Source organism: Euleptes europaea, chromosome 20, assembly GCF_029931775.1.
Source record: "Euleptes europaea isolate rEulEur1 chromosome 20, rEulEur1.hap1, whole genome shotgun sequence".
Taxonomy (NCBI): domain Eukaryota; kingdom Metazoa; phylum Chordata; class Lepidosauria; order Squamata; family Sphaerodactylidae; genus Euleptes; species Euleptes europaea.
The window spans coordinates 10,486,466-10,504,348 of NC_079331.1; the positions used below are offsets into that span (position 1 = coordinate 10,486,466).

The window sequence follows — 17,883 nt, forward strand, 5'->3', positions numbered from 1 at the left end:
CCACAGGCTCATAAGAACGTAAGAAAGGCCACGCTGGATCAGACCAAGGCCCATCAAGTCCAGCAGTCTGTTCACACAGTGGCCAACCAGGCTCAAAAAGGTTGGGAACACCTGCCCTGCAGGGTCGCTATCAGTCAGCTGTGACTTGACTGCACTTTCTACCAGCATTCCTGTGTCTCCTTGCTTCCCAGGTTTTTCAAGCAAATGAGAAGAGCTTCCTGAGTGCGTCTTGCATACGCTAAGCAGCTCATTTAAACAGTGCTGCTACGTGTGCAACATTAGCACAATGTCCATCCAGACCATATAACCAAGAGATCCAAAGTTACCTGTGGAGCAGTGGAGAGCCTGCCTTCAATTTGATGTAGAGCTCATGGAAGGCCACATGGAGTAAGATCTTACCTAGCAGCCTTACATTAAGATCTGTTTTCATTCCGGGACTGACCAGTGCCCAGATGGGAGACTGCCAACGGACATTACTGTCGGCAGCTCCACTGAGGGGCGGTGGAAAGGTTACAAAACAAGAAAAGGTAAAACTCTCTCATAAGGCTGAGGAAAGTACCAGGACAATTTTACAACATGGACAACAACAAAAAGTCAGTTTTATTTCAGCATAAATAATAAAAAAGGTTGCATTGTACGGCACGCTAATCTTGAGGTATAAAAATAGATCATTTCTCATACACACACACACACACGCACAAACATTTATATATAAAAAAGACAGTTTATACACAGTTAAGCCAGATAGCGAAGGCATATTCAAAACCTGCATAAATATTTGGGGTCGGTTTGTTCATGTAAGTCAAATTAGGAAGTCAAGAAACATAAAAAAGGCACCTCAGACGTTTGTGGCACAGTTGGCTCCTCCTTCCAAGACTTTCTTTTAAATATATTTTAAAGTGTCTCTTTTATGAGAGCCCCCGATGTTAATCAAAGTTAATTTGGGGGCTGTCAAAACCACTGTCTTGCTGAAAATCCTTCAGGTTGCGTATCCGCTCCCTCGAATGCAGCAAGTCGTAGCTTTTCCCCACGGTCAAACACAACCCCGTGCTGCCTTGACGGGAGCTAGGAGAACTCACTTTGTCTGCGTTCTGACACGACATGTGGCCCAGGTTCACCCTCAGAGGGCCTTCGCTGCACTTCGGGGCTTGGCCTGGAGTTACCAGACCCTTGCCGCTTTGACTGCTGGCTTGTTGGTAAAAACCAGACGCACCTTCCTGGACATCCGAAAATGGGTTTGCGGTGGGATACCGTTGGCAGAATTCTGCTTGGGTGCTGGGATGTGTTCTCTGAGCAGCGTGCAAAGACGTGTCTCTGCTCTCCAAGTGCAGAGGCTCGCTAATCAGGCTACAGTTAACGGAGCTCCCGTCGTCCTTCACCGGAGCTTCCTGAACATCGAAGCCTGTGGTTTTTCTAGGAGCTGCCGCCTGATAGCTGGTGGAGTGGGGGCACCCGAATTCTTTTAAGACCGACCTTTCGCTTCGGCTCTGAGGCGCTGCTTGAGCTGCCCCAGAGTCGGCGCAGCTAGCCAGATTCGTATATTGAGAAACGTGAGGGGAACGGTTCTGGAATGCCACAGCGCCAAAGGCGTGAGACAGATCTCTGCCTGCGTTCCTGTCTCTGCTGGAAGCCACCGCTGAGGTCACGGCGCCTACCAAAACGCTGTCCGATTGTTTAAAAGAATTCCCCCCAGTCAGGGTATTGGAAGGCAGGGGAGACGGGCTCTCAGCATCAAGCCGTTGCCTTAAGCTGCAAGGTATACGTTTCTGAGTCATCTGGTGGTTGTTGGTAACACCTCTGTCCCCAGCCTGGTTTTCTGTGGAGGCCTGCTTATGCTGCTGCATAGGATTTCCTTTAGGATCCTTAACCCCAGCAAACGACTTAGAATTCTGGGACAGAGCTAAATAATTTTTTTTAAGTATGAAGAAAAACAAAAACAAAAAAAATACAAGCAAATAAGGTTAATACATCCAAGTTTCCAGCATTCCTTCGATGAGCTTAAAAATGGTTCATATGCGCTGAAAAGCTTCTACTGAAGGTGTTACATGATAGATTGGAAGTCAACAGCCTTTTACAATTAAGGAGCCAAACTACGGCAACATTCAGATGAGAGATCAGGAAAGCACCAATATGGCAAAGCTCATGTGCATAATTGGAAAAAAATACAACTTAACATGACAAACACTGGCTGTTGCGAGTCCTTTATCAAGAAGAAGAAGGAGAAGAGTTGGTTTTTATATGCCAACTTTCTCTACCACTTAAGGCAGAATCAAACTGGCTTACAATCACCTTCCCTTCCCCACAACAGACACCCTGTGAGGTAGGTGGGGCGGAGAGAGCGTGACTAGCCCAAGGTCACCCAGCTGGCTTCGTGTGTAGGAGTGGGGAAACAAATCCAGTTCACCAGATTAGCCTCCGCAGCTCACGTGGACGAGTGGGGAGTCAAACCCGGTTCTCCAGATCAGACTCCACCACTCCAAACCACCGCTCTTAACCACTACACCACGCTAGCTCTGAAGAACAGGCACACACAAGGCCTTGTGGTAATCCATACATATATACACAGGAGCACCCTGCATGATTGCTTTAGTGCACCGGCACAAATTTGCACATGGTTTGCGGTTGGATTACAGGCAGCCGCCACCACAGCACAAAGATCTGTACTCTGTGTGAGTGCAGGTAAGCTGCAGCAGCCATTGTGACGCTGGCTCCGCCTCTTGCGGCAGCCATTTTTGGGGCTGCGGCCACCACACTGTACCAGAATTCCAAAGTGCCTACAGGCTCAACAAGGGTGGGGACAATAATTTTTTAAGATGATTACAATAAATAGTTTTAATTACTTATATAATAGTTGAATGTTAAATGTGAATTGCAGCATAGGAATACATGCATCTGGAATTTGCAAGTCAAGAAACTAATAAATTAACTGAAGAAGTTGTCTATCCGAAACAGCTGATGAGCCTCTGGAGGAGAATGTCCTTCTTGTGACTTTCACCTTATGGACTTTCAACACTGGACTGATTTGTGCAAACCTTCGGGACTGCAGTACAACTACATATAGGTTTTGTAAGCCTTCAGTGCGCTATATAGGCTTTTATAGTCATTAATACTGTATGTGTTACTATAGAACAAATTGGATGCTATGTTAGGAATAAGATTGTTTTTAATTATTTAGTAGAGTTATAGTGCATTGGTGAAGGGTACACTGGTGTTTTGGGGTATGTATGTATATGCTGAATACAAAGGAATTGTGTAATATATTGGCTTTGCTATGTTAGTTCTATAAGTTAACTTAAAATATTGCATTTTCTTTTCTTAGCAGCCATACGTTGTTCCACACCCTGACCTGGATGGCTCAGGCTAGCCTGATCTCCTCAGATCTCAGAAGCGAAGCAGGGTCGGCCCTGGCTGGTATTTGGATGGGAGACCTCCAAAGGAATACTAGGGCCGTGACACGGAGGCAGGCAATGGCAAACCCCCTCTAAGCGTCTCTTGCTCTGAAAACCCTACAAGGTCACTCTACAAGTCAGCTGTGACTTGATGGCAAAAAAAAATGTCCCATACTGAGCCATATTTGGCTGTAGAGCCACAGGCTGCAGATACCTGCTATAGAAGCATTAGAGAAGCAAAATACTTTAATATACTGTACTAACCCTGGGGAAGGCACTGGTAAACCACCCTGTAAACAAAGTCTGCCTAGTAAACGTCAGGATGTGATGTCACCCCATGGGTCAGGAATGACCCTTGCACAGGGAACTACCTTTACTAGCCCTAAAAGTTGATAGATGAGTGAAAGTGCCCCCAGTACTATCCAGGGTTGTACCATGTAAAACATGTAAGTTAAGTCCGGGAGAGCAGTTTCAAAAATTTAAGCCCAAACTTATTAACTACCCTATTCTTAGATGATCGTTCCAATAGGAGTAGCGTGGGCAGCGATTCACACCTTGATGCTCGCTCTTGCATCAATAACACCTAAACCTATTCCCGCATTAAAGTCACCTCCTGGGATCAGTTGGGAGTTAGGGTATTGAAAAAGGAGAGAATCCATAACATCAGCCAGTATATTCCCCAAAGTCCCTGATTCTTGGGACCTAGAACATTTAGGTGGACTAAGCAGGGTCAGGCCTGGTTACTACTTCAATATGCTGGGAATGCATCACTAAAAAAAGGACACGTGGCTGAAAAACGGAAAACCGACCTTCACACCATCATACCTGAGTGGGCAGCGACGCTCTGTGACGAGTTACGCACCGGGGTTTCGAGGATTTTGGCCATGGTTGCAAGTTTGCCAGCAGCACAGATTATTTTCTTCTCGGCCCTGTGGGAAATCCCCAAAGGGGGGGGGGGAACATTCTAAAAGCTCAGCTCTTCCTTGACAGTTTTGCGGCAGCAAAGGATAGGGGCCTTTCAGTCAGGTCGTAATTTTTTGACCGGGGGGGGGGGGGAGAGAGAAAGGCTATCAAGTTGTATTTAAATTCTGAAAACATCTTTTAAAACATTGCTCTAAGCGAAATTCCTTTGAAATGTGTTGGAGGAGAGTGGTATGGATACCCTGGACCGCCCCCCCCCAAAAATCAGTGGGTTATAGATCAAATCAAAAGAGTTTCCGTCTAGACATTAGGAAGAATTTTCTAACAGTTAGAGCGGTTCCTCAGTGGAACAGGCTTCCTCGGGAGGTGGTGAGCTCTCCTTCCCTGAAGGTTTTTAAGAAGAGGTTAGATGGCCATCTGTCAGCAATGCTGATTCTGTGACCTTAGGCAAATGATGAGAAGGAGGGCATCTTGGCCATCTTCTGGTCACTAGGGGTGTGGAGCGGGGAGGTAGTTGTGAATTTCCTGCATTGTGCAGGGGGTTGGACTTGATGGCCCTGGTGGTCCCTTCCAACTCTATGATTCTAAGCCTGAACTGACCCTAGAAGCTCAAATGACTAAACTGAAGCTATCGTACTTTGGTCACATTATGAGAAAACAAGAGACACTGGAAAAGACAGTCATGCTAGGAAAAGTTGAGGGCAGCAGGAAAAGAGGAAGACCCAACAAGAGATGGATTGACTCTATAAAGGAAGCCACAGCCCTCAATTTGCAAGACCTGAGCAAGGCTTTAAAAGATAGGATGTTTTGGAAGACGTGGATTCATAGGGTTGCTATGAGTCAGAAGCGACTTGACAGCATTTAACACACACACACACACACACACACACACACACACACACACACACACTAAGCGAAATTGGCCCTGACCTGGATGGCCCATGCTAGCCCAATCTCATCAGAGCTTGGAAGCTAAGTAGGGTCAGTATTTGGATGGAAGCCCACCAGGGAAGTCCAGGGTCACTACACAGAGGTAGAGTCAATGGGTTTAGAAGGCTGCAGCTCTGCTTAGGATTCCACTGTAAAAGAATTATACGTGGACTGAGCACTCATGTGCATGAAAACCACGAAAGAAATAGGCTTGGAAAAACATATATTGAATATAAAAAATGTCGATGCTCGTCTAATAAGCACGGAGACAGCTTACCCTTCGGTCTTTCCGTCGTCAGTCAGAAGCTGTTGAAGGCAAATCAGATAATATTTGCGCATTTTCCGGGCGGTCTCTTGACGTTCCCTCAACACTTCTGCTTTTATAATGTCCGCTGCTCTCTCTTTACTTTCGTGGATATAGCGAAGCATGTCGCCTACAAACAATATGGTATAAATTTTCCACCTCAATATATGCAACCAGGTTGAAGAGCGGATGCACAATGGCAATTTGAACCAAATGCCTTTCCTTTATCCCTTAGAACCTCCTTGATCCATTGATCTTGAGTGGCATAGTTTTGAATCTAATGTTTGGGGGATATAAGGACTGAGATAAATTTTGCCACTGCCAATGTAGCCTTGGGATCCCTATCACTTAATAAAGAAGGCATCAATCAGACACAGAGGCATTGGCTCTATGTATTAAAAGAGGAGAGATATATCGTGCTCTAAGTCCTCCTGCCCTGACCTGGATAGCCCAGGCTAGCCTGATCTCGTCAGATCTCAGAAGCTAAGCAGGGTCAGCCCTGGTTAGTATTTGGATGGGAGACCACCAAGGAATACCAGGGTTGCTGTGCAGAGGAAGGCACTGGCAAACCACTTTTGTTAGTCTCTTGCCATGAAAACCCCAAAAGGGGTCGCCATAAGTCATCTGCGACTTGACGGCACTTTACACACACACACACACACACACACACAAGGTCCTCCTAGAAATAGCATTCCAAGAGCACATGAGCTAATGAGTCGATAGAGCCAGAAGAGCATGGATAAGTCCTTTCCGAGTATGGTAAATTCAAAATTCTGCCTTGCATAACCACTGAAAATTCTGCCTTGCATAACCAGTAGCTAGTTTAATCTAGCTAGAAAGGAGGCTCGAGAGACGAGGAATTGTCAAAAAGTAGGTATAGGCAGGCAAACCTTGTGGTGGAGGTATTCCGAAAAACTGAGATGAGCAAACGCGACGAGCACGAAAAGATGTGCTATCATAATCAATCTTGAACCAAATGCTAATTTTTAAACAACCAGCGGGAAATGTGGTAGGAAAGAGATCAGAACAGAGTGGCCAATCAGCATCAGCAGCTTAGTTTACTTGTAGTCTTGTTTTCATTTCTCTGTTGCTGCATGCAACCAGGTAAAGGGGTTAGTAAACAATTATTCTGGTCACTTACTCTTAATTTTACCCACAGCTTTAATATACTGGGAACGCATTTCTTCCAAGGCTTTTCCATCACAGAAAGTGCAAGGTTTCAAAACACACCCCTCAGACAATGATCTAAAAAGCACAGAGAAATAAATCAAATCAAATACTTTATTGCGCTGACTCAAGGTCATAGCAAGCAACCAACTCAGAATCATAAAAACACAGCACAAACGGAAACAAACATTGCCAACTATAGTATAAAATGCACAACCACAATAAGAGATTGATTTCATACCTTCCATAATACTGAACTACAGCATAAACATTACTTATCATAATAAACTATTCATCAGTAGGGCTTATATCTTTATAAAAGAAGGAGAAGAGTTGGTTTTTATACCCCCCTCTTTTCTCTACCATAAGGAGTCTCAAAGTGGCTTACAATCACCTTCCCTTCCCCTCTCACAACAGACACCTTGTGCAGTAGGCGTGGCTGAGAGAGCTATGAGAGAACTGTGACCAGCCCAAGGTCACCCAGCAGGCTGTATGTGGAGGAGTGGGGAAACCAATCCAGTTCTCCAGGTTAGAGTCCGCTGCTCTTAGAAGAAGAAGAGTTGGTTTTTATATGCTGACTTTCGCTACCACTTAAAGGAGACTCAAACCAGCTTACCATCACCTTCCCTTCCCCTCCCCACACCAGACACCCTGTGAGGTAGGTGAAGCTGAGAGAGCTGTGACTTGGCCAAGGTCACCCAGCTGACTTTGCGTGAAGGAGTGGGGAAACAAACCCAGTTCACCAGATTAGCCTCCACCGCTCATGTGGAGAAGTGGGGAATCAAACCCGGTTCTCCAGATTAGAGTCCACTGCTCCAAACCACCGTTCTTAACCACTACACCACGCTGGCTCCACTACACCATGACAATAAACGTTACCATTTGTGATGTTATCCATTTATCTCCATCCAGCGATAGCGTTATATGTTTGTTCAAATCCGATCTCCCTGATAACCATAAAAAGATATTTCCAAGATATCTTTCCCTGCCTCCTGTAAACCTTGGGCACTAAAAAGTCACGTGGGCCAATCCTTCAATAGATCTATGGTTACAAGAGCAAACTCTTTCTTCGGTCAGAGTCCTTCACTACTGACAGTCATAACGCAGACAAATAAAACACTGAACCTGGACAAGCTGCGGCTCAGTGCTGGGAGCATGCTCGCAAGCGGAAAGTCCCGGGGACTATGAGTCTCGTTTTCACTTTAAAAGATCGCAGGAAGGAGGAGCTGGGAAAGAGCTTGACCCTCCTGGGATCTGGAGAGCCATCGCAAGCCAGCATAGACCACAGGTATAAGAAGAAGCAAGAAGACGACTTGGTTTTTTATATGCCAACTTTCTCTCCCACTTAAGGAAGAATCAAACCGGCTTACAATCGCCTCCCCTTTCCCCGCCCCACAACAGGCACCCTGTGAGGTAGGCTAGGCTGAGAGAACTGTGACTAGCCCAAGGTCACCCAGCTGGCTTCGTGTGGAGGAGTGGGGAAACCAATCCGGTTCACCAGATTAGCCTCCGCCGCTCATCTGGAGGAGTGGGGAATCAGACCAGAGTCTGCCGCTCCAAACCACCACTCTTAACCACTACACCACATCTTCCACTGTTTACCGATTAATTTATTCCGTTTCCTTCTGTTTAACTACCTTTGGGCAACACCTGGCTTCATATGTTCAAGTCTGTTCCTCATTGCAACATTCTCCTCCGTCAACGTCTGCATCGTTTTTTCATTTTCTAAAAATAAAAAGACTAGAAACGTTCAGGATCCCCAGATTAACTGGGTGCTTGTGTATAAACTTATGCTGAATTTTCCTACAGCCTGAAACATTAATTAGCATTCCGTGTAAGCCCTGCACTTTGCCATTAAATCCGCTGTTGCCGTGGCAATAAATATTTAAGTACCCTGCGGAAAAATGCAGCACAGTTTATACTTGTAGTTCCTATCCAAACCGTGAACGTCACCAGCTGTCCTTCCGCCAATCTTGACCTCTTAGTGAACTGATGGCTTATCCGTTCCCCCTGCGCTATGTGCATCCTCTGTGTAAGTTCTGTGAGAAATAGCAGGGGTCTTAAATAACGATGGGAAGGAAGCAGACCTGGTGCCTGCAGCTTCTTTGATCCTCTGGCAAAGGAAGAGGTCTGTGCCCTCCTAGCTTGTTTATGTGGACTTATCAGAAAGTAGCCTCTTCTGACGAGGACAGAATATCGACAAAGGCACAAATCTCTGTTTTGCTCCTAAGGCGTAAGGAGCTCGAGCTAGTCTGGTCCACCCAGGTCGGTTAGCTTGTCCTCAATAGGAAGTTCAAATTCAGTGTTGCTTTCTTAGCCTAACAAACCTTACCATTGGCTGTTGTAAAGAAAAACTGGGATCATTCCCTCCGTGTATGCCACCCTGATCCCTTTTGAGGAAAGGTGGAATATAAATGGGACGCATAAATGAACGGGGGCCACCAGGGCAAAGGACCCGACAGTTAACTTCCGGCGGACACACAAAAAGCGACCCAACCTTGCCATTGCTCCGATTTCGCTTTGTGCTCCTTCACTGTCAGCTGGAGATGCCTGCATGCTTTGTCAAGTTTCTTTCTCAAATCCTGGCATTCCCTTTCCTTCCTTTCGAGCTGCTGGAGGCAGCGTTTGCAGCAAAAGTCTAACTGGGATGAGAGGCACTTTGGATCTGCAATCGACCAATCAAAAAACAGAAGTTACAGGGCTGAGAAAAAGCAAGAAGAAGAGTTGGTTTTTATACCCCGCTTTTCTCTACTTTTAAGGAGTCTCAAAGCAGCTCACAATCACCTTCCCTTCCCGCAACAGACACCTTGTGAGGTAGGTGGGGCTGAGAGAGTTCTGAGAGAACAGTGACTAGCCCAAGGTCACTCAGCTGGCTTCATATGTAGAGCAGTGGGGAATCGAACCCGGTTCTCCAGATTTGAGTCCGCTGCGCATCACCACTATGCCATGATGGCTCCCAGGCAACACATGCCACAAAACTGGCAGATTACAACTCAATTTGTAAAACTGTATTTTTCTGGAAAACTCAAATCACGTGAGTGAACCGGGAGTTTGCTTCCAATTAATTCAAGCCCAGTTTATTCCTGGGCTTCATGGACTCCCGCCTCTCCGCGTGCACTTTAGCAGGGTGGCTGCCACCCAAAACTGGGGAGGGAGGAGCCTATATGTCCCTCCCTACCTCCCAAGTTTCTTGTAGGTAAGTGGGTTATAAATGCGGGAGCGTGTGATAAGAGTACCAGAAAACCAGGCAGATAAAGCAGATATAAAGCTGCAGAACATAGTTAGTGGTCATGTGGCGCCACCTAGAGGACATAGAAGAAGAGTTGGTTTTTATATGCCGACTTTCTCTACCACTTAAGGGAGCCTCAAACCGGCTTACAATCACCTTCCCTTCCCCTCCCCACAACAGACACCCTGTGAGGGGGGTGAGGTTGAGAGAGCGTGACTTGCCCAAGGTCATCCAGCTGGCTTCTTGTGTAGGAGTGGGGAAACAAATCCAGTTCACCGGATTAGCGTCCGCCGCTCATGTGGAGGAGGAGTGGGGAATCAAACCAGATCAGAGTCCACTGCTCCAAACCACCGCTCTTAACCACTACACCACAATGGCTCCAACAGTTAGAGGGGGTACAGAGATAAAGGAGCCTCAGATTTGCAAGTGGAGGAGTGGGGAATCAAATCCGGTTCTCCAGATCAGACTCCACCGCTCCAAACCACCATACCAGAAGATGGAGGGAAGCGCAGGAGCAGGTGGCCATTGGTGGAAGCCTCAAGAGCTGGCTGAGAGTTCGGGCCAGCCAACTCACACTCAGCTTCCTGCTTTTCAAAGCACCTATTATAACAGACATGCTCCTCTGATCCTGGAGAGAATAGGTACACATCATGACTGGTAACCATTTTGACTAGTAGCCATGGATAGCCCTCTCCTCCACAAACATGTCCACTCCCCTCTTCAAGCCTTCCAAGTTGGCAGCCATCACCACATCCCGGGGCAGGGAGTTCCACAATTTAACTATGCCGTTGTGTGAAGAAATACTTCCTTTCATCAGTACTGAATCTCTCACCCTCCAACTTCAGCAGATGACCCCGCATTCTAGTATTATGAGAGAGGGAGAAAGTCTTCTCCCTGTCCACTCTCTCCACACCATGCATAATTTTATAGACCTCTATCATGTCTCCCCTTAACCTCCTTCTTTCCAAGCTAAACAGCCCTAAGTGTTTTGACAGCTCCTCATAGGGCAGTTGCTCTAGCCCCCTGATCATTTTGGTTGTTCTTTTCTGAACCTTCTCAAGCTCTGCAGTATCCTTTTTTTAGGTGTGGTGACCAGAACAGTACACAGTATTCCAAGTCTGGTCTCTCCATAGATTTGTACAAGGGCAGTAGGATAGCAGCTTGCCTACTCCTCCCCCTCCCCACTTTTACAACTGATGCCATGGGGGGGGGGGGTTGCTGACTTGGTTCCAACTTGTTGCCAGCCCTTATTATGCTGCAGAGGGAATTGTATTAAATGGCAGCCATTTTAAACAAAAATAATTTATGAGATTGTATTTATGGTTTGGCCCTGACCTGGATGGCCCAGGCTAGCCTGATCTCATCAGATCTCAGAAGCTAACAAGGGTCAGCCCTGGTTAGTATTTGGATGAGAGACCACCAAAGAATACCAGGGTTGCTGTGCAGAGGAAGGCACTGGCAAACCACCTCTGTTGGTCTCTTGCCATGAAAACCCCAAAAGGGGTCGCCATAAGTCGGCTGCAACTTGACGGCACTTTACATACACACACACACTTATGGTTTTAGATGTTTTATCGTTATATGGAACATCTGTCATTTTAATGTTGTTACCCGCCCTGAAGCTGGGTACCCAAGGTTGGGTAGAAAGAAAATATATATAAATATATATAAATACTGAAAATATAATTTATTTGAAGCGCTATGTAAAGGTTAAAAATATTTAAAAGCATTAAAATAGCACATTGGCATTTCCTGGGGTTGATATCTGTAACCACATCCCAAACGCATTTTGGCCGATTGGGCCTTCATCGGTGGTTAATGTTAACCCATGTTAAGCCTGCACACGTTTACAGAAATAAATACATACATACACACACACACAAAAGTTCAAATCAAACCAGGCATGTGTAAAGGTTGTAAAATCTATTACCAATTACTCAAACATCTGGTCTGAATGGTTCTAGTTGTACTACTGGTTTGTATATGTCTCTCATATACCATGTGCGCAGTTATCAACCTAGTAGAGCAGTTACCCACCCTGAGCCTGGCCTTGGTCGGGGAGGGTGGGTTAGAAATTTATTAAATAAATAAATAAAACAAGAGATATAGAGAAATCCCCAAAATTTCCAGTATTAAAAACAACAACAACACATACCTAAAGTTACATTTTACATGATATACAAAACCAATTGGATCAGAAGCTGTACAAAAGATGTACCTTTGTCCGTTTCAGTCTCCTGAAGAGACGGCGGTTTCCATAATCTTCTTCTCTGCTCTGCTTGCTCTCCCACATCGTACGTGGAGGGCCTCGCTTTGTCCCCCGTCTCTCCTTCGCCGCTCTGCAAGCCAGGGCATGCTGAATCTTTGAAATCACAGTCTGAATCCTCAGGTATCTGTAAATTTGCACTGTGAGTTTATTTCAACACAGAAGACAGCCCGCTAACCTTTTCAAACAAATTATTAAAAAAGAGGAAGGGGAAACCGAAAATAACTGGCCTCTATCCAACCACACAGTTCTTCCAACAGAATAACTGTTTGGAGGGGCCATGGCTCAGTGGTAGAGCATCTGCTTGGCATGCAGAAGGTCCCAGGTTCAATCCCCAACATCTCCAGTTAAAGGGGCTAGGCAAGTAGGTGATGTGAAAGACCCCTACCTGAGACCCTGGAGAGCCATGGAGAGGGGCCATGGCTCAGTGGTAGAGCATCTGCTTGGCATGCAGAAGGTCCCAGGTTCAATTCCTGGCATCTCCTGTTAAAGGGGCTAGGCAAGTAGGTGATGTGAAAGACCCCTACCTGAGACCCTGGAGAGCCATGGAGAGGGGCCATGGCTCAGTGGTAGAGCATCTGCTTGGCATGCAGAAGGCCCCAGGTTCAATCCCCGGCATCTCCAGTTAAAGGGACTAGGTATGTGATGTGAAAGACTCCTGCCTGAGACCCTGGAGAGCCGCTGCCAGTCTCAGTAGACAATACTGACTTTGATGGACCAAGGGTCTGGTTCAGTATAAGGAAGCTTTATGTGTTCAATACCATTTCCATGTGCGGAAGGTGGGGGTGACTGCCCACTGATTCTCCTTTCCCACTACAGTCGGCCCTCTATGCTGTTCTGGTGGGTCGTCCCCCGCCCCCCCAGCAACAAAATTTGGAAGGTTTCAGTAAGCAACGGCAGGAGGGGGAATTAGGAAATGCCCGCTCTGTGAAGTTAACTGTCGGTTGGATACATGATATTAAGATTAAATTTCTGTATCAATTTCCAGTGTACAAAATTGCTCTCTCTATGAGAGCTGCGACTAGCCCAAGGTCACCCAGCAGGCTTCATGTGTAGGAGTGGTGAATCAAACATGGTTCTCCAGATTAGCCTCCGCCACTCATGTGGAGGAGTGGGGGATCAAACCCAGATCTCCAGATCAGAGTCCACCACTCCAAGCCACTGCTCTTAACCACTATACCATGCTGGCTGAAAGCGGCGGGTATCCAAGAACGACCTTGCTCCCATCCATGTGTTCTCATCTAAAACCTCAGAGACATTACCTGGCTCCCCTTTGGCTTGGCTTTTTCTAGGATGGCACAGACAGCGTTCGTATACGCCTTCTGCAGACACAGCATCAGTCTGTCTTTGAACCGGAGGTTGAGCTGAACATGGGGAGCCGTTCGCCACTGGGCTTGCCAAGCGGGCATATCCCCCGCACATCTAACCAAATCCTTGTGCATTTCGTCTAACAAGAGTTCCACCTGGACCAGAGCCCTGTCTTCGTACTGGCGGACTTCGTTTTGGAATCTCCTGGCTTCCTGGACGGCCCATTCTTGCTGCTTCCTCTCCACGCACACCTTCAGGTCTGCCTCTTTTTGCTCCAGCAGCTCCTTCTTCTGCTTCGCAAAGTCCTCCTTGGCCTTGGCCAGCAACTCGCTGATTTTATTCTGGTGGTCTTGTAAAAAGGCGTGGTAATCTTTTTCATTTTGTTCCTGGATGGCGAGGACCTCCTCTTGCTTCTCCTTGTTCCACAGAGTCCGGGCTTTCGCCAGTTCCGCTTTGACGATGGCGGGGATTTCTTCTTCCTTGCGCTCCAGCTCTCGTTGAAAGGAAAGGATCTTCTCTTCCAGCTCTTTAGTCCTCACTCTAGTTTGGTCACTGTTCTCAAGTTCCTTCTTCCATTTCTCTTCTGCCGCTGAAAGAGCCAGAGATACCTAAAGAATGCAACACATAACAAGGCTATCAGCACCTCCCTAGAGATTTCTCTGGACTTTTGCTCCAGATATGAGAGGTTAGCGCACAGTGCCTTGATGCAGACGTAAGGATGTTTCAGTTATCGGAAGCCCCAAAGGTTTGTGTGCTCCCCCCTCTCCCCCCCCTTTTGCACGCCTCTTGAACTCTCCCACCTTTCAGTAACTGCCAATAAAGACATAACGAGCGTTCATTAACGGCAGTTTGTGCCAAATCATAGCTAGAAGCAAAACGGTGGTTATAAGCATGTGTGTTAAGTGCCGTCAAGTCACTACCGACTCATGGCGACCCTATGAATGAAAGTCCTCCAAAATGTCCTATCTTTGACAGCCTTGCTCAGATCTTGCAAGTTGAAGGCTGTGGCTTCCTTTATTGAGTCAATCCATCTCTTGTTGGGTCTTCCTCTTTTCCTGCTACCCTCAACTTTTCCTAGCATGACTGTCTTTTCCAGTGACTCTTGTTGTCTCATGAAGGTTATAAGCATACCTCTGAGATATTGCAGGTTTACCGCAATAAAGTGAGTCACACTTTTGTTGTTGTTGCCCAGTGCATATAAAATTTACGTTTACGCTATACTCTAGTCCAGGGGTGTCAAACATAAGGCCCAGGGGCCAAATCCGGCCCCTTGAGAGCTCTTATCCGGCCCAAGAGCCAGCCTAGGCAGCCACCCTCCCCACTCTCGATCTGGGCTGTTGAGGCATGGCCCAGCCCGACCAAGTGACATTTATGTCATATCCGGCCCTCGTAACAATTGAGTTCGACACCCCTGCTCTAGTCTATTAAGTGTGCAACAGCATTACGTCCCAAAAACGTACTGTAACAACAATAAAAAAGTTTGCAGTATTGTGAGAATTACCAAAATGAGACACAGAGACACAAACTGAGCAAGTGCTGTTGGGGAAATGGTGCCAAAAGACTTGCTCAAAAACACACTATTAGATACTTTGAACTGAATCAGAATAATTTGACTGTTATATTTTATAAGTTGGATTTTGAAACTGAATAGTATGTAAGACTTGTTTGCTTTTACTGCATACATTGCTTCTACTGCATACATTGTAATACATACATTGTATTTTTACAAGAGTTTTTATAGAAGTGTTAAAGACTTAATAATCTGCATTTACATATATTTTACTAGAAGTATTTCAATAAAAAGACTTGCTTTTTCAATAATTTCAATAAAAAGACTTGCTTTTTAAAAGTAGGTAAAGTTGTTGAGTCCTGCTTACTCGATGACTGGCTGAATAAGATCCCTTCACTTCTCAGTAAGTGAAACATTCGAAGAGCCTGTCATTTGAACAGCACGACCCGCTTCAGCGCAATAAAGTAAAGCGCAATTTTAAAAAATGAAGCGTCCTTGTACTTTTTAACATCAGAGCAGACAAAATGGCTAAACCTAGATAGCTCCAGAACTGAAATGCGTGTTAGGGGCAGGGAAGAAAATGTTCACGTAAAAATGGAACGAAGGGGGGGGGGGCAGACGAAGTGGAGAGATCAAAGCTTTTGAGCCTGTCTGATAGACCAGCAATCTGGATAAACCAGGCAGCATTATAATATGAAACCATTTTAAAATACCAGCAGGGGCACCTCAATGTTTCTGCCCTTTGATCGGCTATATTCTATCCTACTCAAGTACAGACCAAATATGGCTCTTCAAAAAAGAAAATCAAATCTTTAAGTTGAAGAATATGGAGGGGTTAGGTGGGATTCTGTTTTGGTGGGTCCCAACATCTGCTCGCTATTATCAGAACTGCATATCAAGCTGTGAGGAATGAAACTTAAAAAAAAAAAAGTCTTCTTCTGCCAGAATCGGCTTGCTCTCTGCTACCTGTTTGGCGGTGTTGACTTCGTGGTCCTTCTCCCATTTCTCCTGAGCCGCTTTCAGGTGAGTTTTATACTCCTCCAGCTCAGTCAGTTCCCGCAGCCACCTGGCACGAGCCTTGGTCAGGGCCAGTTCCACCTAGAGAAGGTTACACGATAGTAAAGAAAGATGGGCACTTCGACCGCGGTAAGACTAGAAGCAGGGCTTCAAAATCCAGCTCATTCAATGCAACGGTAAGGTACGTTTTTTGGGGTTGTTTCCCCCCCCCCTACTATTTCAGGCTGCAAATCCTGCAAGTTAATTTAAACCTCACTGATGTCAATGGGATTTTAAGCTGTTTTACTTGCCTACAGGATTGCCCCATCAGACATTAAGAGCTGGATAAGTGGCTTGTTGCATGAGATCACAAAGTGTTCAGCTCGGAATAATAATAATAAAATAATAAAAAACAATAAAATAATAATAATACGGTCACTGACCAGCAAAAACAAACAACCAAAATAAGCAAACAACAACAGCCACAACAGATAAGAAAACCACAACAACAGCTACTACAAATAATCTAAGCCTAAAAATTACATATTACGTGTGTGAGTAAAATTTATATAAACATCGTATAAACTTGGTGTGACCCCCTTAATATTTTGAGTAATAAAAGTATTTCTGTTACTCTTATCCTGTCAGGGTATGACGTATTTTAATAGCTGCAGCACAGAATTTAGCAGTCAAGAGCGTAAACTGTGATTTTTCATCAGTTAAAAGAGCTTCTTAGCCAGAAACTCATCTGGTTTAAACTAATAGAAAAGCGATTCCACCTAAACATTAGGAAGAACTTTCTGACAGTGAGGGCTGTTTGACGGTGGAATGTGCTGCCTTGGAGGGTGGTGGAGTCCCCGTCTTTGGAGGTCTTTAAGCCGAGGCTAGATGGCCATCTGTCGGGAGTGCTTTGATTGTGGGATCCAGCATGGCGGGGGGAGGGTTGGGGTCACTGGGGATGTGGGGGGAGGTAGTTGTTAATTTCCTGCATTGTGAAGGGTTGGACTAGATGACCCTGGTGGTCCCTTCCAACTCTATGATTGGTCAGGGCAAGGGTTTGGCAAAGGGGAAAGAAACCTTGTGCGGACTTCTTGGTAGAATGAGCAGCGGATCAAGACATGTTTTGAAGTTTCTATATCCCCTGATAGCTCGGAATGAGGTATTAAAAGTGCAGAAATTCAGGTGCCTCTTGAAGAACTGAGCACAACGGGGGTGGGGGGACCCTTACTGTTAAAATTTGTTACTCGTACGTAGCCTAGTTTGCACCTTATTTAATCCTAGAGAGCAATCCTACTCAGGTCTATTCAGTGGAGTTTACTCCCCAGAAAATATTCTTAGGATTGCACTCCTAGGATTAGAAAAGAGCAAGAGTCCAGTAGCATCTTAAAGACTAACAAAAGTTCTGGTAGGGTGTGAGCTTTCGTGAGTCACAGCTCACTTCTTCAGGTACTTTTCTACTGGTACAGATAGACTAAAAGAGCCCTGTGGCGCAGAGTGGTAAGCTGCAGGACTGTGGTCAAAAGCTCTGCTCAGGACCTGAGTTCGATCCTGACGGGAGTCAGTTTCAGGTACCGGGCTGAAGGTTGACTCAGCCTTCCATCCTTCTGAGGTCAGTAAAATGAGTACCCAGCTTGCTGGGGGTAAGGGGGAGATGACTGGGGAAGGCACTGGCAAACCACCCCGTAAACATAGTCTGCCTAGTAAATGTCAGGATGTGATGTCACCCCATGGGTCAGGAATGACCTGGTGCTTGCACAGGGGACCTTTACAAATAGACTAACACGGCTAACCATCGTGATCTATCTCCATGGAAGACCCCTAGGATTGTTAGTAATACCCAAGACATGCAATGACGTATTATCC

The 17,883-nt window shown here is 45.9% G+C and overlaps 1 protein-coding gene across 1 annotated transcript in view; it reads right to left on the minus strand.

Moving 5' to 3' along the window:
* Nucleotides 1-926: 926 nt before the first annotated feature.
* Nucleotides 927-17,883, minus strand: part of CEP152 (centrosomal protein 152) — a 40,903-nt gene continuing 23,946 nt past the window's right edge. The window contains 9 exon segments of the mRNA XM_056865817.1: nt 927-1,900; nt 4,215-4,318; nt 5,518-5,674; nt 6,686-6,789; nt 8,349-8,436; nt 9,209-9,412; nt 12,159-12,333; nt 13,469-14,122; nt 15,991-16,122. Coding sequence (XP_056721795.1) covers nt 927-1,900; nt 4,215-4,318; nt 5,518-5,674; nt 6,686-6,789; nt 8,349-8,436; nt 9,209-9,412; nt 12,159-12,333; nt 13,469-14,122; nt 15,991-16,122 — 2,592 coding nt within the window.